The sequence below is a fragment of the Manis pentadactyla genome, chromosome 4 (assembly GCF_030020395.1).
Source record: "Manis pentadactyla isolate mManPen7 chromosome 4, mManPen7.hap1, whole genome shotgun sequence".
Lineage (NCBI taxonomy): Eukaryota > Metazoa > Chordata > Mammalia > Pholidota > Manidae > Manis > Manis pentadactyla.
The window spans coordinates 119,487,089-119,506,411 of NC_080022.1; the positions used below are offsets into that span (position 1 = coordinate 119,487,089).

Below are 19,323 nucleotides of genomic sequence, written 5' to 3' on the forward strand. Positions count from 1 at the left end.
GGTCTGGAAACTGATACCTGGGCCCTGTGGATTGGGGACAGAACTAGGTGTTAGGGGAGGAGACCCAGTGAGGTGGGTTAAGATAAACCAGAAATAATAATCAGGTATATGAAAGTGGAGACAGTGAGCTCCCTGTCCCTGGAGGTGTACAAGCAGAGAAACTAAGGGGAGGGCACGCAGCCAAGGAGACTTATCAGAGATCTGGACTCCCGCCCCCGGGCCCTCCCAGCCCCCAACCCAGTGAGTCAGGCCATCTGGAATACTGCCTTGCTCAACTCCAGATATAGCCTGTCTGTCCACGTCCTCTGAGGCAGTGAAATCAATAGCGCATTTTAGAAGGGGTGCAGCAGCCAAGACAGGCTTTGGAGGTCCAAGTCCCTGGGGCTCAGCCTGGACATGCAGTCTTTGTTCCCCTCCTGGAAGTGGATGTTGTGGAAAATTACTCAGAACACGGGTATCCAGGAGCCGTGGGGGTCTCCAAACAGCATTTACCCTACAAGAAACTTTAAGGATTCGCCAAGGCCTGGCCCCTCTAGATGAACTTCTGCTGGGGAATACAGAAGGATCTGGCTTCTCCTCAGCCATCTTGCCTTTTCATCCTGACACCCCCTAGACCTCCACCACCCCAAATAGGAGCCAAGCACCCAGGAGACCTTGGGAATCTGGTGACCTCCCGAAAATTCTAACAGCCCTTCAGGGAGAGGAGTAGGGGAGTGGGGTGGGGCTCTGAGTAAAGCCTAAACACCACTTTCTTCAGAGTCAGGAAACTGGTCTAGTTTTCCACCTGTTTGTTGTGTCACCTTTCTGAGTCTCAGCTATTGGATCTGTAAGAGTAACCCTTCTGCAGTCATTCTGCAGAGGCAGGTAAGATGTGCTGGAGTCATTGTCACAACAAACCTACCTCACTGTTCTTTAAATGAGTTTACCGCATTTGTAAAGAGCATGACTCAATAAATATGCACACCACAACTTAAGGAGTTTGGGGAAAGAAGGTAGTAAGGCAAGGTCAACAGGAGACCTGCAGCCCAAACTGGAAAGCTGAAACTAAAGCCTGGTTGAAACCCCTCACGGGGCATACTCAGGGCTGGGGGCTGGGGCCGGGGTTGCTTTCTATTTTTGCCACCAAAGAGACAAAACTTTGCTCCACAGCCTGAGATTGCCAGGGCAATCCTCAAGGGGAGGGTGGGGAGAACCAGACTGGGGGCTGTGTATCTTCAGAGAAACCTGCTTCTCTTGGGGGCTCCTCCCCGTTGAAGATCCCATGACCCCTCCCCCTCAACAATCCCCAGGCCCCTCTGGGCTGGGGATACTTTAGCTTACACAGCAAGTGTGCGGGGAACTGAGGGGCACAAGCCAGTGGTTGTGGGGCCCTCTGTCCTGGTGCGCCTAGGAGAGGCAGGGGTCCAAGCCTGACCCACAGTGGTGCGGTTGCTGTGTCTACACTGGCTACAATTATTGAGTGCTTACCCGTATTACCCATTAAGTCCTAGCGACAGTTCTAGAAGACTGGGCTGTTATTCCCACTTTATAGATGAGGAAACTGAAGCACGGGAGGTGACGCGACTTGCCCAGGGCCTCCCAGCGCTGTTGCACAGGGTTCCGTCAGGGTCGGGCAGTCTGCAGAGCGGGGCTGGCGCCTCACCAGGCCGGGGCAGGGCGGCGGCTGAGACCCGGAGGAGTTGGGGCGCCGAGCCAGACAGGCCCCGCCCCTGCGGGCCGCAGCGCAGCCAATGGGCGCCCGCCCTGGAGTGGGGTGACGCGGCGTCAGCGCGGAGCTCCCGGAGCCGGGCCCTGGGTCACGTGCGCCGCGCCTGGTGGACCCTGGGGTAGGGAGGCGCCGAGGTGTTGTGGGGTAGGGTCCGGGCCGCCGGGGCCGGCTGGGCCTGCTCTGTCACCCGGACTCCAGGCCAGACACTCGGTTGGGGCTGCTGCCAGGTGTGCGTCCGGACACCGGTGGGGCTGGCCTGGTGTGGGCACCTTCATCTCAGAATACAAGCAGGGCCTCTTCAGAGCTCCCTAGAGCCTAGGGAGGCAACTGGCCAAAGGGAGTTGGGCACAGCGCCCAGAGCCTGTGATTGCGTCAGGGTCACCCACCCTGGCCCCTGCCCAGCCCCGGTTTTGCCAACTGTGAGACAGGAGTTTGCATCTCCCCTCATCCTTCCCTGGGTGTCTTAGAGGCTGAGAAGCATCTTCGGTGGGTTCTGAGCCATTTGGGGCAGGTGTCCAGCGCAGGCAGGGTCTCTGCCAAGACCGCTTGTCAAGCCAAGCCATGTCTCAGTGCCCACGCTCAGGGGTGGGTGGAGGGGAAGGAACCGGGGCCCTGGGCATTGCCTAAGAGGCTACTGAGACCTCTCCCCACACTCGTGGAGTCCCACTGCCACTCTGCCCGACCCCATTTATCCTTCATTTCTGCAGTAGCTAAGCTGGGACCTACCTAGGCTACGACCAAGGGGACCAGGCAGCACAGTGCCAGCCAGGAGCCCTGGTCCTCCTCTCCCCAGCTTTCTGCATCCGGACATAATGAAACCAGATGGCCATTGACATGAATGATTCTGGTTCTAGGTGACCCAGTATTCTCATTCCAGGTTGGCCTCTGTTGTGTGCTGGGCAAGTTCTTTCTAGCCCTCTCTGAGCCTCTGGGTCAGCTTTGTACGGAGAGGCTCACTGATGGTGGTCAACTCCAGGGTCATCAGTGAGTCACTCAACAGATCCTCCACAAAAGAGCTGACTGAACCCCAAAGTCTGCTGCACAGGGAGGGGTGAGGCTCACAGGCATGAAGAATGAGGGGGTATGCCTCTCCTGAGGACTAACTGGCTATCTGGGCAAGGCCAGGTGTAGGTAGATTGTGGGGGAGTCACAGCATGGGGTGGGTTGAGTTGGTGGCAAGGAGAGGGAATGGGCCCCCGGCCGGCATCTGACCCCCACAGGCCAAATCCAGCTATGCTTGAGTTCTGATTTTGAATTAATTACCACATGTAGAAGGTTCACCTGAAAGTTGGATTTCTGGCTTTTCTTGAAAAATGGGACTGTTGAGCAACACTGGGCTCAATAACTAGATGTTCCTTAAGGCAGGGCTGTGAGCTTCCCCACAGTCCCCATCAGTTCCATCACACCTAGACCATTTCACTCACACATGAGTATAATAAAAAGTCCCTGAGGCATTGGGTTTACCACCCATGATCCCATTTTACAGATCAGGAGAGTAAAGACCAGAGAGGGCCAATGACTTGCTCAGAGTCTGCAGTGAAGCCTGCAACTCCTGGCAGGGTGCTCTTAGAGTGGGCATGGGGGTGGGGAGGAGATGGCACCAGACAGAGGAGTCCAGTCAGTTTCCAGAAACATCCCACTGGCTCCCTAGTGCTGAAAGTAAAGATTTTGCTTCTTGAGATGCCAAGTGCCTAGGCTTGGAGGCCCTGGCCATACCCCGCTGAGGGCCACCCCTCAAGAACTAGCAGGGGTTCCTCTGAAATGAACTGGAATTGCATGCCTACTCAAGACCTCTAGTTCTGCCCACCCCTGGCCCCTAAGGACCCAAGAGATGCTTTTCTTGGAAAAGAGATGGGTTGGAATAAGACTCTCTCCTTCTCAGATGCCTCCGTGGGCAGGGGTACCATGAGCCATGAAAGGATCCAAGTGCTCCCACACTGCCCCCTCCCAGGTCTCTCCTCTCAGGGCTCCAGTGAAGGGAAGCAGCTGAGGGCTGAGGAGGAAACACTGAAAGAGGAGTCCAGAAGCTTGTCTCTGTCCAAGCCTGGGCCCCTAGGAGTGTCACTCCCATCTCTGGCCCTTATCCATCTTCACTACAATGACCATCTATTGTTTGTGTCTCCCCAGATTTCACCCTCCCTCTACTAATAGTCATTTTTCAGGGTTAGTTCTGGGACTTCTGCTAGGACTACTGGGAAAACGGCATCCTCTCTTTCCTAGTAGGATGTCAGCCTGGAGCTGCAGGCAGCCTTTAATCAAGCACGTGGAAGTGCCAACTCAGAGGAAGCAGAGCCAAGACACAGAGTCAGATTCTTGACCAAATCCCCAAGTACCTGGATCCAGCTATTCCTGAAGGTGATACTAGAACTTTTCAGTTAGATAAGTTAGTAAATTCCTCTGATTATTTCTAACCAAAAAAGTTCCAATAAGCCATTCCATATGAGGAGTTTGGGTCACAGACTACCCTTATATTGGACAAAGGGGGACTGTGCATTTCACTCTAGTATTTCCCAAACATCCTTTTCCACAGAAGCCATCCTTCTTTGAAACAGCCGTTAATGTGTATTGTTAATATATATTCTTGGCAAGTGCCAGCCAGGGGTCTTGAGGTCCCTTCCAGGTCAGTTGGGTCAGAGTTGTGTGGCCCCCTCTCCACCTCCTCTGTGGCTGGCCTGCCCCACAGCCTCTCACAGTTCAGTACTCTGGACCTTAGCTGCTCCCTCAGAGCCTCCTGCCCTGCAGGCCCTGCAAGGGGGCTCCAGTGTCTCCTGTCTGCAGAGTGTCCTTGAGTGTGGGAACTGAACTGGGCTGCAAGCTCCTGGAGAGTGGGACCGCATCCCCTCCCTTGGCACTGACCTGGCACACAGCAGGCTCTCAGAACTATGGACTGAAAGCATAAGTGGGCCAGGTGCCCTGGCAAGTCCACGGTGGTGTCTCAGGGACAACCCAGTCCCCCCAGGAGTGCCTCTTCTGGCACCCCTGGTGCCTTGCTCAGGGCTGGGGAAACAGAATGGGCTCAGGATCCATGCCTTTTGTTCACAGACCCTGGGGACTAGGAGCCTCCCACACTGCAGAAGCCTGCTCCCATACTCCCTGGTGTGGGCACCTTCATCTCAGAATACAAGCAGGGCCTCTTCAGAGCTCCCTAAAGCCTAGGGAGGCAACTGGCCAAAGGGAGTTGGGCATTGTTGCTTTCCTGGCCTGGGCTGGTAGGGGTCCGTAAGGGCTCCCAGTCATGGTTCTACCCTGCCTCTAGTCAGAGACAGGGTACCCCCCTCCTGAGCTGCCCTTCTGGAATGGCTGGTGTTCAGGGTGGGTTGGACAGGCTCACCTGCAGGCCTCAGAGATGCTGTCCTTCTTGCCCATTCTCCCGTGGCCCTTGCTGGGAGTTTTGAGTGCTGGTTCTGCCGCTGACAGAGCGACCCGGGCAGTCTTAGGCAGATGTGTGGCTCTTCCCAGCGCTCAGGCTCAAAAACCTGCTCATGAGAGGGTGGCCAGCTGTGTCTGCATTTGTTCTAGACCCACCTGGGCTTGGTGAGTCTACCCCAGTTGAACCATTCTGAACCCTGGGAGGTGAAGGTGTTAAAGGGCACCCAGCCTTCCCTGAGCCTCTTGGAGAAGGTGCAGATGCCCCATGGCTCCCACAGCCTGTCCCTCAAGAGCCTCTGCACCTCTGGGTCTGCTTCCTGGAAGACTGGCACCTGGCAGCCAGTGCCAAGGGCACCTACCTCCCGGGACAGGAGAAGAGAGCAGCCTTTTAAAAGGGAGAGAGCTGTGGAGGGGGTGACAGCTAAAGAGTAGGGTGTTCTTTTTGGAGGGATGAAAATGCTCAAATTGATATGGTGATGGCTGCACAACTTGCAAATGTACTGAGACCTCCCAATCATACACCATACATGGATGAATTGTGTGCTGTGTGGATTAGAGCCAATAGGCTAGTACTAGAGCAGGGAGTGGGGGGCACTTGGAGCAGCAGCTCTGAAATTGCAAGGATTTGGATGCCTGGCTAAGGTTGGAGTGCCCAGCTGAGGGGGTCTGAGGAGGTGGCTCGGGCCTGCTTGCTCAAGGCCTCAGACACTGCTGGGGTACCCCCCACATGCCTGGGACCTGGGATGAGACACAGGAAGAACCAGAGCCCCTGATCCTGCAGCTCTCAGGCAGCCATGGCAGGTTTACGGCTGCCGTGACCAACGCCCCCAAAACAGACTGTGCCACAGGATGGCCAAATGGGGCCAGGCGTGGTGTTTTTTCTCCAGCCAAGGGGCTGCTCTAGCAGGCTGGTCATTGTGGGAGGGATGGGCAAGCTCCTGAGCTGCTCCCTCAAGCTGCTCCCAAAAGGCCCTGCCCAGAGGAAGCAGGTGGTCAGATCTGGCAGGTCCTGGGACCATCGTAGCTGACTCAACAGAGAGTGCACAAAGGAACGGTTCGCATGTTTGTTTATTTATTGTGGAGTTTTTTACATGCAAGAATCCAAACTACAGAGATGACATCTGGAAGGAGAGCCAATGGATGGATGGATGCCCTGGTAGTCCTTCTGAGGACCCTCCAGGACTGGCTCTGCCCGCAGAAATGTGCAACAGCGAAACAACAGCAGACTGGACTGGACAACAAAGTCAACACACTGAACAGCCCTCAACAACCCTGAGAACCCTCACAAGTGCAAACTTCAGGAAATAAATATTTATCCCCCTTCTCCGGGAGAGCCTGGGGGCTCTATACATGAGAGAAGCAGTGTGACTCCCAGAGTGACAGCTGTTCCAGGGGCTAGTGGCTGCAACGGGAAGCCAGGCATAGACCCCCATGGACAGGAGTTGGAGATGGGCACTGGGAGAGGTGGGCACCAAAGGGGGTGCCTTCTGGGAGTGCACACCCTGAGCCATGGGAGAAGCCTGTTCTTCTCCATGTAGGCAGGCAGGCGAGAAGAGCCCAGAGTCTTAGAGAGCAGATGGTGGAGAGGCTGATGGCCGGCTGGCTGAGGCCAGGCTAGGAGCACAGCACTCCTCTGCCATGCTTTTAGCTGGTCACAACCCTCCTGGAATGATCCAGAAGGCTGGGCTGATGTGTGTGCATGCAGAAGTGCGGGCGTGCTGGCAGGGACAAAGAGGAGCAGCAAGAGAGAAGGCAGCGAGCAGCCATCAGCCCCATGGTGCTGGAGGGTCTGGGTGCCCGCTGCCGTCGGGCCATCCAGAGTACTTGCCTCCACTCTCCCAGCCAAGGGCCTTGAGTGACAACACAGGCCCACACCTCCCCAGACCCCCTTGCTCTGGACCCTGGGTGAGGAGGGAAAGAGCAATGAGCCAAGGCGTGGTCTGGCAGACAGCACAGTCACTCACACTGAACGGGCTGACAGGAGACAGGAGCACAGACCAGCGGCCACCTTTTCCTCTGGCCCAGGCCAACAACAAGCCCTTTCAGCTCTGATAAGCAAGCCAGTCATCTCCCGGCCGGCCCCAGCCAGCCCACTCAGTGCCTGGGGGTCCCGCACAGGGACTGCTCTGGGGCAGGCCGGCCAAAGGCCTACCAGCGCCCTGGGTCACACAGGAGGAAATGGTTAGTTTTCACATCTCAGCACACAATGAGCACAGAGAAGGTTAAACACATCCCCAAGAAAATATTTTGACAAAATAAATATTTTAACCTATAATCAGGTATAATTAGTGCTTATAAGGAATCTCAGCAATAATTTAGTGTAATTAAGTACATACTGTATCTGTGATTTCTAACACTGTGGAGAGGCTGGTGGCTCTCAAGGGTCTCTCTCCCCCAGAGGTAGGCTCTGGCTGGCTTTCCTGCCAGGGCCTTAGCCCCTTCCCTAAGCAGGTGGCCCCGGATGGAGGGGAGCCAGCATCACATGGCCCATGGTACCTACGGCCTCTGGATAGGAAGGGCTAAGCAGCAGCCCCTCAAGGGCACCAGGGCCTGTCCCTGGGCCTGTACTGACTTCAGCAAGCGCCCCCTGAAGCCTCCAGTTAGGGGTGGACTGCCTCTGGACATGATCTATGAACAGGAGGAATGGCTCTGGGCTGAGAAGGCAGGTGGCACTTTCATGTATGGCCAATGCCTTCCTGCCAGCCCACAGAAGTCCATACCACCTGCTGCCCAGAGACAGCCAGGACTCTCTAAGCCATGCCTGGAGCTGGGGGCTGCTCTGGACCATGGGTATTAAGAGTAGCTTTGCTGGGGTCTCTCCAGGCAGGCACCATGCCTCAGCTTCACTCACTGCTGGAAGCCTCCTCTCCCCTTACACCCTTCAAGCTCCTGGTCTTGTGAGGACTTCCCCCTCTGTCAGGCAGGGAGGCTGGCTCTCCCCTCCGAGGACTCTGGGCCCAGATGTGGTGCTGTGGCTCCTGCGGGGATGACCACCCGAGGCCCTGCTGCCCACTATGCAGGCCCAGCTCTGGCAGGTTGGTGAAGGCAGGCCCCTGGGCCCCACAGAGACATGCCCTCTAGACTGCACCAAGGGGCTGAGGATACTAGCTGGGGTCACCGGGTACACCTGAGCCATCCCAGCCACCTTCTCTGCAGCTTGTGTCAAGCCAGCTGACCTCAGACATCTTAACGTCCAGGCTGCCTCAGGGAGTTCTGCCCTTGCGAATGTAGCAAAGAGAGGTGTGGGCTGACCAAGGGTTGGGGGGAGAGTGGAGGCCTGACATGTGCTGCCGACGGGCAGGGCTGGAGTCAGGCTGACCAGTCTCGAAGCGCTTCCTGGGTGTCCTCTGAGGAGCAGACTGTGACATCCCCAGCAGGGTCGGCCAGAGGGGACCCCGGCCAGAGCCCAGGCCTCCTGTCTGGAGGAAGCTGCGGTGGAGCTGGACTAGAAAAGGGGTTCTGGGGTGCAGACTGCCTTATTCTCCATCAGAACCATTCCTGTCAGGGCTCAGCATGGCCCTTGGCTCCAGTCCTCATCCCAAATGCGTCGCCTAGAGCCCATGGCACTAGCCTCGGGCTGCGTCAAGTTGTCTCTTCTCCCTGCTTAGGCTGCCATGTGGGAAGGGCTGACTACACCATGGGGTGGTGGCCTGGCCAAGTTTTGCCCCTGACACCTGGGCACCATGTGCTGGCATACTGACCCAGGCCCCAGAGCCCCATGGGCTGCTGTGAAGCAGCTGCAGCATTTCCTTCTGGGCAACAGCAGCCCAGGGGTAGGTCAGGCTGCCAAGCCCTAGCAAGTTCCTTGCCCACAGCCAGGAGACACACCAGGGAGAACCCAGGATGGGACCAGGTGTCACCAGTCCCTAGATGCTCAGCCTCAGGCTGTTAGCCCTCTAGGCTGGCTTGGAGAGAGTATACACCTCAGTGGCCTGGGGGATCTGGGGTGGGAGAAGGTCAAGCTGTTAGGACAGTCTGCAGAGGAGGCTGGGGCCCATGCTGAGGAGCAGTGCAGGGGCCTTAGTGTCACTCTGGCCTCTCAGTCATTTGGATCTCCAAGCATGGTGCAAAGCCATCTACTGCTAGGCTCTGGAGGTAGAGGCATTGAAGCTGCCATGGGCCAGGCCAGAGCCGCAAGCATAGCTTACAAACCCACAAAACTTTCCCAAGCAAGCCAGAGCATTCTTCCCAGTACAGGCCCTCCACAAGTTTGCTTTATGGCAGTGTTTCCCAGCGGGCGCTAACCAGCATGTTAATGTGGCCATCCATGGGCTGTGTGCTGCCCTCCCATCGGCCCTTGACACTTTCTTCTCACACCAGGAGTGTGTGGGTCCATCAGGGACCCCTCGGCTCCAGGCTCAGCTGCTGAGCCAGCTCCGGTGTAGACTGGGCTAGCAGCTGAGTGATGGAGACCATCCAGAAGATCAACAACCCCTATATGGGCACCCCATAAAGCCTTCTGAAGTGCTGAGCATGCCAAGTGCCACAAGGGGACGTGTGTCAGGGAGCAGCATTCCAGGAAGAGAGACCAAGCCCACAGGTGCAGACAAGCCCTTTCTAGAACAGAGGGGCATGGGAGGGCAGGCTGGTCGGAGGAGACCTGCTGAATCAGGCAGGGGCGTGTAGGGGAAGGAAGGGACTCAAGTAATAGTCCTAAGAGGACTGCCCTGCCTAGGAGGAAACATGGGTAGAGGGAGCCTGTAGGCAGTAGGGGGTGGAAGAATGGGGGTGAGGGGCCTCTGGCTGCAGCAAAGCTGTCCTCCCTCCCAGAGAGAAGGTGGCTAAAGTTGGCCCTTACTCATGGGAGGCCTGGGAGCAAACACAGTGGTGTTTCCATGGAGACACAGCAGCACAGGATCAAGTGGGGGCAGGGGATGAGAAGAGTGGCCAGTGCCTGGTATGGATGGGGGAACAAGAGGTGACCTGCCCTCTGGGGAGCCAAGCTGCAGAACAGCTCACAGGGCGAAGAGGGCATCCTCTGACTGCTCTGGCTTCTTCCGCCTGGAGGGATTTGAGGCTGGGGCTGGGTCCTCCACTGGGGGCGAAGGGAGGTTAGGAACCATTTCAGCAGCTTTAGCTCTTTCTTCAAGGAATTTATCAAACTCTGAAATACAAAACCAAGGCAAGGGCTGGGACTGGTAGGGGTCTAGGCCCTCGCTGGGGCTCGGTCAACCACATCCCAAGTGCTCCCCAGCAAGCCCCACTCCCTTGTGCCCACAGGGGTCACCCCAACATGAGTCTCCACCCCTGCCACACTGGCCGGGGCTGCCTGCCAGTTAGGGAGGCAGGGAGTGGCAAGGGAGGAGCCAGCCTAAGCCAGGGGTGCTTCTGGGTACTCTGCCACCTAGGGACCCAGCCTTGATGCCTCCTCTGCCACCTCCTGGGCGAGCAGGATGCCTGCTACAAGCTTATGATTCCTGCCCCATCAACAGCTTGGAGCTCTTCCATTTTCCAGATTCATATCCATTTCTAGATCTCCAGTGACAGGGCATGTAGAACTGAAGAAGCGAGTCCCTACTTAAACCTGGCAGCAAACATCTCCCCTACCCAACCCTCACCCACCAAGCAAGGTTCTATACCTGTGGAGGGGGACCTGACCAGATGGCCTGGCAGAGCAGAAAGGGGGTGGGGGTGGGACACAGGGGAGGTTGGGGGAGATGAGAAGGGAGGGGCTCAGAGGCGTAAGAGAGGTAGGCGTTGGGGGTCCCATGACTGGAACTTCCCCACTGGTCCCATCAGCTGGTCCCCAGAAGCCAGGTCACAGGGCGCCAGGCATGGGAGGTTTCCTGTGAGCCCATTGGCTACAGGGCATGTGTCTTGCCTCTCAGCTGGATTGAGCATCCAGCGCTGGCAGCAAACTGGCTAGGAGTGCAGGTTTTGGGGTAATGCTGACCTGGGTTGGCAATCTGTGCCTACTACTCACCAGCTCTGTGACCTTTTGAAATGCACATGCTCTGACACTTCCCTCAGCAGCACCAAGCCCAGATGGGACAGCAGAGGAGCCCTGGCCCAGGCTGGGCACCAAGAGGTGCTCTGGCAGTGGAGGCTCCAAGGTGGGGGTGGGGGAGTGCCAGCCCCTGTGCACCCCCAGAGCCTAGGGCAGGAGCAGCAAATGGCAGGGGGTGGGGGCTGTAAAGCTGCTAGCTAGGTCATACCTTCACTCGTGACACCCTCCTCCAGGTCATCGCCCTTCTGTGGGAGGAGCAGAGAGCAGCATTAGGACCCGCCTGCCCTGCCACCTCTCCCCACCAGCAGCCAGCCCAGGGTGGCACTGCCTGAGCAAAACTTCTTATTTCCTGTTTCCAGAGTTCCATAATTGCAAAGTCCCTCTCCTCTTATTGGAGAAAGAGAAACATTGTTTTTAAAAAGTCAAAACAAAAGCAAAAAACTGAGTAGGTTCTGGGTCTCATTCCCCCAGAAGGGCCAAAAAGAAAAAGTCCAAAACAAAGTGCGGGCTGGTTCTCTGGGCTGAGCTGGTGCGGGGCAGGACCACAGTAGGCCTCTGCCCACCCATCAGCACTCTTCCAGAGTGGGGCCACAAGGAGGCTGGGTCGGAGGCACACTCAGCATCCCTTCAAGGCCAGCTGCAGGGTTCTGAGAAATCACTGTCCATGCAGACTGGGACCCACATGACGCCTGAGCCATGAAGCCACAGCCCAGGGCCTGACAGCAGGCACCACTCGGCAAGTGGAGTGCTGTCCAGCCGGAAGTCATGTCCCTTGGCATCCTAGGAGCTGCACCAGACTCCTCCTGTAGCCCAGATTCCATCACCTGCTGCCAGCTCCTAAGGAGCCATGGAGGCTATGTGAACTCTTAACAATGGGAGTGGATCAGACCTGATTTTGTTTGAAGAACATGGTAATCACCGGGAATTCACTGCACAGACTGTGATAGGGAAGGGAACCACATAGGGATGTGGATGAGGCCCTAGGCTGAGCCAGGAGACCTGGCTTCCTTCTGGGCTCTGCCACTGACCCGCCGCTCAGCCTTGCTGGACAGGTCCCTCCCCCTTTTCTGGACCTTGGGGTCCCACTTGTGAGATGAGGGCCTTGGCCCTTTGGCCCTTCCTGCTTTACTTCTGTGAGGGGAGATATTTCTTTTCCAGGCATTCCACTGGGAGAAGTATAATGGGGCGTTTCCTGGGGGCTGCCTCGTAGAGTTAGGAGGAGGGTTTTAGAAGATCCTAGAAAGAAGGGTGACTGACTCCCTTGAGGGCCGGAAGAACTCCCTGGTTCATTGCTATAGACTTCACAGAAACAGAAAAAAAATCCTAAAATTTGCACAGAACTACAAAAGACTCTGGGATAAGTATAATGGGTGTTTCCTGGGGGCTGCCTCGCTAGGCAGCATCTTCAGAAAGCCTGGCCTTCTGGGGAGGTGGCCCAGAGTCCTGGGAGGCCCTGTCTGAGATCTGCTCTCCTAGGTGGGAGGAGGCCAAGTCAGCAGTCCACCGCCAGCCAGGACAGGCCGACCCTAAGGTTAAAGAACTGCTCTGCTCCAGGGGCAGGGACGAGGCGGCAGCTAGGAGCAAGAGATGATGTGCTTACAGGTCTAGGGGAGCACCCCACCAGCCCACTGCCCCTCCCAGAGTGTATTTCCTCATCAGCCCCCGAGCACAGCCCCCGTCTGCTCATGCACTGGCTGCTACAAGTGCTTTGTAAGGACCAGAGGGAGGGACCAGCTGCAGCAGACTCTCCCTTCTCAGGATCTGCTGCCCTCAGCTTCCTGCCCCACCTCTGGGGATAAAAGCAATGGTCTGTGGGGCAGGGTTTTTTAAAATCCAAAATACCAGAAGGGAGATGACAGTGAATTTTAAAAAACAAATATGTGACTCAGCTCTGTATATTTCACAATTAAAACAAAGAAGAAGAGAAATGAAAAGCAAAAAACAAAAACAAAAACAAAAGCCAACCAAAACAAAACAAACAAACAAAAAGAACCCAAGCCCACACACCTAAAACTGAACAGCAGGTGTGAGTTTCAGACCCCAAGCCCAGGCAGCAGAGCCAGGCAGTGGGGACCAGGGTGCCGTGCCTGCGGGCAGCGGGCTGTGGGGGGAAGGCGAGCCAGAGGGGCGGGGGCCACAGGGGCCGCACCTGCTGGCCTCCCTCCTCCACCACCAGTGGGGAAGCGGGGCCCTTGCAGGTGTCCCCAGGCCTGTCCTCAGAAGCACCTCTGCCTCACCACACCCCACACGTGAAATAGAAAAGTTGTGTCTCACCAGGTCTGTCCTGAGCCACACCTCAATGTCGTCCATGACAGAGGGCTGCGCAACGGGGATCTATGGAGGCGGCAAGCAGCGGGCCAGGCAGCCCCACAGCCAGGCGAGGGAAGACAGAACACCGGACAAAGTAAATTGTCAAAAGCAACCCCCAAAAGAAACCAAAATGTACACAGAGCAAAAAAACACATTGGCACAGCAGGCACGGGCAACACAAGGCAGCCACATATGAGATGGCAGGTGAGGAAAGCAATGAGGGGCTGCTTCTAAGAAACAGGACTGACCAGCAGGTGCCAGGTGGGTGAGGGGGGAGGCAGTATGCGTTCTTGAAATGGTGACTTTTTGACTAGCTTGGCGGCACCCCCTCACACCAAGGGTCTCTCAACCCTGGGGGCTGCAAAGCACCTTCTAATCTCAGGAATGCGCTGGGCTGGTCCTGCAGGCCGATTCTGAATTTGATCAGTTTGGGACCCCTGCATGTGCCTCAAGGAACCACCAGTGAGCCCCTGATGGCACTGAGGAGGCCAAGTGGCAGTCTGCCAAAAGTCGGGGTGCAGGCAGCCCTGGGACCTGTCAGGGCTCTGTTTGCTCACTGAAAGTATTTCAAAATGTGTCCTGGTGCATCTGAGTTGGGGAAGGGAGCACCGGGGCCCGGGTGTATCCTGGATGACAGGAGGCAGGCCCATTTCACCACCAAAAGAAACACAGCAAAAAAATGAGGACTTTGATGACAAAAGGGACCACAGGCCTTTAGTTTTCTTTGTGTCTCTTCAGGGGAAAAATCAGGAAGCGGTCCTGAATGCAAGGCTCCCTTTAGTCTCTGCTTTCTTCCCAGCCTTCAATGGCTGTCAGTGCTGCAGTGGTCAAAGAAGGGAAGCTCCATGAGAGCTGGGAGCAGCGGCCGGGGGCCAGGGGGTGTCTGGGCTCCTACAGGGGCACCTGAGCCTGAGCAGTCGCCATGCCTGTCACCCATGCTGAGGGCCTGGGGGCAGTGATTCTGAAAAGTGCATTTGGCTGGAAAGACTTCAGTTGCTGTCAGACTGTGATAAGATGTGATAAGAAGTAAAGGTAACCTTTAACCCCTAGAAGCCACATGAATAAAATGTTGGCTCTGAGCCTAGAGAAATGAGGTGGCTGCCCTGAATTGAGGTGGCCTGCCTCCCCACCTAGCCTGGGTCTGGGAAGTACCTCCCATGGGCTCATTCACAAGGCCACTATTGGTAAAAAAAAATCGTTGGTACTGCATCTATATAGCTGGCTTCACCTCAATGTCACAAATCTAGGTAAGAATAAAGTTAAAATAGAAGGAAGAGGATTGCCATAGTGTTTGCCAGACCTAAAAATAATATGACCTTAACAAAAGAAAAAATAAAGATTTCATAACACCAGCGCTGCCATGTGACAAGCCAACCCTGGAGGTAGAAACCTGCCACTGATGGGCTTGGGATGCATAGTAGAGGGCTTCTAAGCCCACCAAGCATGCCGAGCAGGTGTCTTGGAGTCTCCGCAGCTCTGCGCACACTGCCTCGGCGAGCCCAGCAGACTCCCCACCCAGCTCTGGCTGGCTGGAGTAGCTTCCCTTGCACTGTGCTTATCTATGGACCCAATGTGGGCAATCCACACACATTTTCATAAAAGTTCATTTGGCTACCCCGAAAATGAACTAAGATACGATATGAAAAAGAACTTCCAACATCAGCACTCTCGGGAAGACTCATGACAGAAGATGATCAGAAAAAAAAAAAAATTCCAACAAAGATCCACACACTGTCACAGGTGTAGATGCACTCATCCCACCAGTTCCTGGACTTGCCATGGGAATGATGAAGGAGATATCTAAGCTGGCCTGTGCATACAGTAAAACAAAAATTGGACTGGATCTATACTGTTGGAACTCAACCAAGAATTAGGAGAAGTGCAAATTGTAGCGCTCCAAAATCTTACAACCACAGACTATTTATCGTTAAAAGAACATATGGGATATGAACAGTCCCCAGGAATGGGTTGTTCTAGTTTATCTGAATTCTCTCAGACTGTTTAAGTTCAGTCGGACAATATCCACCATATCATAGATAAGTTTTCACAAATGCCTAAGGTGCCTAACTGGTTTTCTTGGTTTCACTGGAGATGGCTGGTAATTACAGGTATGCTTTGGTTAGGTAACTATATTCCTATTATGTTAATGTGTGTGCACAATTTAATTAGTAGTTTAAAACCTATCCATGCTGAAGTTACTCTACAAGAAGATATGTCAAAGAAATAATCAATCTTCCCAGGTTTTCTTCTGCCTGCTACTTCTATAGCTTTTCTTCTTCCTACCTAATCACAACCTTTAAATAGAACTTGTGCCACATGTCGAATTTACCGAGTATCATAATTCTTCCAAGTGGTAAAGACACCTCAAGACAAATGCTGGGCATAGAAGCCACAGGGCATAAATATGCAAAGAAGTAAAAAGCTAACCGTTTCAAACAATAAGGCTTCTCTCTCACTTACCAACTTTACATTTCCCTGTATGGCCCCAGAAGATGACTGGTTAGCCAGAGACGGGTAAGATTCCTCAAGGGAGGAACAACCTAAGACAGGCACAGTCGCAGGGGGCCATCTGGTGAGAAAATGGGGAGCAGCAGAGGTGAGGCTTAGAACCTCCCCCCTCATGTTCTGAGAGAAATCTTCTGCATACATGGATGTTTATTGCCCTCGTCTAGCTCGGATTAACACATAGTCTACAGGCACACACCTGATCATCTACATTTGCTCTCTTACAACAATAAACTCTGTTTTCTACCTTTATCTCGTATCTACCTACCACTTCAGCATTTTATTAAAAATAATAATAATAGAGAAATGTGGTATCCACATACAAATCAAGTTTAAAAATCAAATGAATATTCATATTTGAACTGACTGTGTATAGTTCATAATGCATGAACAAAACCGAAAGCTTCTGTTATGACTGCCCTTGCACTGTTCACCATGTAACTTATTCACTATGTAAGAATTTGTTCTCCATGTAAGAATTTGTTCGTTATGCATCAGAAGATTGGAGACTGACGAAAATTAGGCTTGGGGTGGATTAATGATTGTGCATTGAGTATTGACCCCCCTATATAGAAATTTACTGTGGTTAACAACTATTTGATCAATAAATATGAGAGATGCCCTCACAATATATATATATACATATATATATATATATATGTATATATATATATAAACACACTTCCAATTGTAAAATAAATAAGTAACCGGGATGTAATGTATAGCATAAGGAATATAGTCAAAATATTGTAACAACTTGGTATGGTGATACCTGGTACCTAGAATTATCATGTATATAAATGTTGAATCACTGTGTTGTACACCTGAAACTAATGTAATGCAATACTGTTGTCAACTACCCTTCAATAAAAAAAATAAAAATAAAAATAAATAAAAAAAAAAAAGTTCAAGCCAACCTTGATCAGATTAGGAAGATTCTGCTGACACTGCCGTTCTCCTTCTTTGATTTACTGGGAACTTAAGAATATTGAAAATAAAAATATCAAGGAGCTCAAATCACCTGAAGTGACTCCTGGGGACCAAGAACATGCAAATCTCACTCTGGAGGACACACGTGCTACACTCCAGTGGACACACACTCACAGCTCCTGAGGCAACACCTGCTCTCCCCATCAGAAGCAAGCAGTGGGACACTCAGGGTGCAATCTGCTAACCTTACGTTTGCTGGCACAACTTCCGCCCGGACACATTCCCGTGATCTGCATCATCTTGATGCTTGTAAGACAGAATGCCCGGCCTCTGGGAGGTGTGTGCCTCGCCAAGTTCCCAGACCTGGAGCTGGACAGCTAGTCGCATCTCCAGAGAAAGCATGCCCAAGAGCAGCTGCCAGAGTGTGCTCTGGGTTTTGACATCTACCAGCTTCAGCCTACCTAGGAGAAAGGCAGCTTCGACAGGCTGAGCTTTCCAACGTGCCAAAAATGCTTGGAAAAGCCATTAAGGGGTCATGGGCCTTAAACCTTTGGATTTTGCTTATAATTTTTTCTGTTACTGTTCAAAAACAAGTCCCCAAGGCCGAGGATCATGCTCCGTTTTCTTTGAGGATTAATCTTGAGAGATAAAACACTCAGAAAATAAACAATGACACTTGAGAAACTCCTCACCCCTGCAAAATAAAATTCCTCCAAAGCTGGATTATGGCAACATTTTCCTTCCTTCTCCTAGATTTCTCCAAATCATTAACCAAGGAGATGCTAAACCCAAGGCACATCAGAGCCCACACTCCCTTAGGGATCAGCCCTCCTTTGATGGGTAAGAACACTGAGGCCTCCCAGGGGCCTGGTGACATGCCCAAAGCCACGGGGCAGGGACAGAGTCCAGGGCCCTCTCCTCCAGGTGAGCCTGGGAGCCAGGAGCACCAGGACAGGGGTTGGGCAGGGCTTGTCTGGGCCCCAGTGCTCACTGGCAGGGCCTGGAGGGACAGTTGCTTCTTCATGCACGAGCTCCCAGGCCTCTGCTATCCTAAGAAGCCTCAGAGTTCTGGGGGGACAGGCAGATCAGGGGTAGGGCCTTGGCCCCCTCACCTGTGACACAGGGTGACGGCTAGGTCATACTTAGTTCTCACCACTCAGGACTTGGAATCCTTTAACTTTCTCATTGGTGTTTCTGCTAATTCAGAGACCAGGGATGTCAGAAATGATTGGAATTGACTCCTTACAGTACGAAAGACATTGGCCTCAGAGCAAGAATCATGCCGAGCTTGGGTGTGGGCTAACAGTAATGATCACGGAAGTCAGGCAGGGGGTGACTTGCTTGAAGTTGGACACAGATCTTAGCTGTTTAACTTCCTGCCTGTCAGCTGTGCCTTGAGTAGGACCCCGGGTGAAGTTCCCTCTCATGATGTGGGTGCTATCAGACACTGACCAAACAGGGACACTGCTACACAAACAAGGACTCAGGAGCCTGTGAAGAGGAAGAGGCAGCTCTCCTGTGCAGGCTGAGGGAGGGAAGAGAGGCCCTGCCCCTGCCTAACGCAGGCAGCCCTGGACTCTGTCTCTGCCCCGCGGCTTTGGGCAGGCCAGCGGGCCCCTGGGAGGCCTGCATTCTCACCCATCAGAGGAGAGCCCCAAGGGGCTGTGGGCTCTGACCTGCCACAGTTGCAGCTTCTTCTTGGGTGACGAGCCCAGCTGAAGGCTGGTCCAAGGGGTCAGAAGGAGAGTGTGAGTTGGAGGAGGGAGACAGGAAGGGGAAGGAAGGGAAGCTGCTACAGTAACACCCTCCAATAAAGACCAGCATCTGAAAATGACGTCCTCTGAGGACAGGCTGGATGGGCTGGCTCAGCTGAGGCGATGGCGAGACCAGCCCTGCCGTGCTCAGAGCCCAAAGAGAAACTGGCATGTCAGATGCCAGAGCAGCAGGTTTTGGTGTGAGTGGTGGATGGACTGTCTACTGGCGGCTGACTCTCACTGGGCTGCAGGCAGGGCAGCTCTGCTTCGGGAGCAGTAGGGTCACCCGCCACGGAGAGAGTTCCAGCACTCCCTGGGCTGCAGGTTTGCTGGGTCTGGGGGTCCTCTGGGTCTGAGTAGGGAACTCTCCCATCCCGCACCCCAAACCTGGGCTTTGGCAGCCTCAGACCCTTTTTACTAACCTACTTACATTCTGTTGGGACTTATATTCGTTCACATCAGGATATTTTCCTGGTTGCACCCTGTGTATGGGAGATACCCCTCTCTGATCACCAGCCAAGAGAGGTGAAAAGGCCCTCAAGCAAGAGAGGGCAGGGAGAGACAGCATGTGCACCAACAGTCTCTGGGGAGGCTGGCTGTGACAGTTCCATGTTCTCCTCAGTCAGTGTGGACGTGGTACGGTAACTTTGGTGTTGGCTAGCCACACATTCATGTCCCAGGGGGGCATGGGCCCATTCTCCCACAGCACCAAAGCCACAAGGAAACCTAGCTGTCCAATTTCCCAGGCCACAGGAGCAATTTCCGTGGCCCAGGTGTGCCATTTCCAGAGAAGTTGGGAG

At 54.0% G+C, this 19,323-nt stretch overlaps 1 protein-coding gene across 4 annotated transcripts in view; it reads right to left on the minus strand.

Moving 5' to 3' along the window:
- Positions 1-6,127: 6,127 nt before the first annotated feature.
- Positions 6,128-19,323, minus strand: part of TOM1L2 (target of myb1 like 2 membrane trafficking protein) — a 150,924-nt gene continuing 137,728 nt past the window's right edge. For 3 of the 4 annotated variants that reach the window (XM_036894037.2, XM_036894034.2, XM_036894035.2), the window contains 3 exons: positions 13,299-13,358; positions 11,233-11,269; positions 6,128-10,181 (listed from right to left, as the gene is read on the minus strand). In XM_036894037.2, coding sequence (XP_036749932.2) covers positions 10,033-10,181; positions 11,233-11,269; positions 13,299-13,358 — 246 coding nt within the window. In that variant the 3' untranslated portion in view covers positions 6,128-10,032. The remainder of the gene's footprint in view (positions 10,182-11,232; positions 11,270-13,298; positions 13,359-19,323) is intronic. The other variant, XM_036894036.2, reaches the window with a different exon arrangement.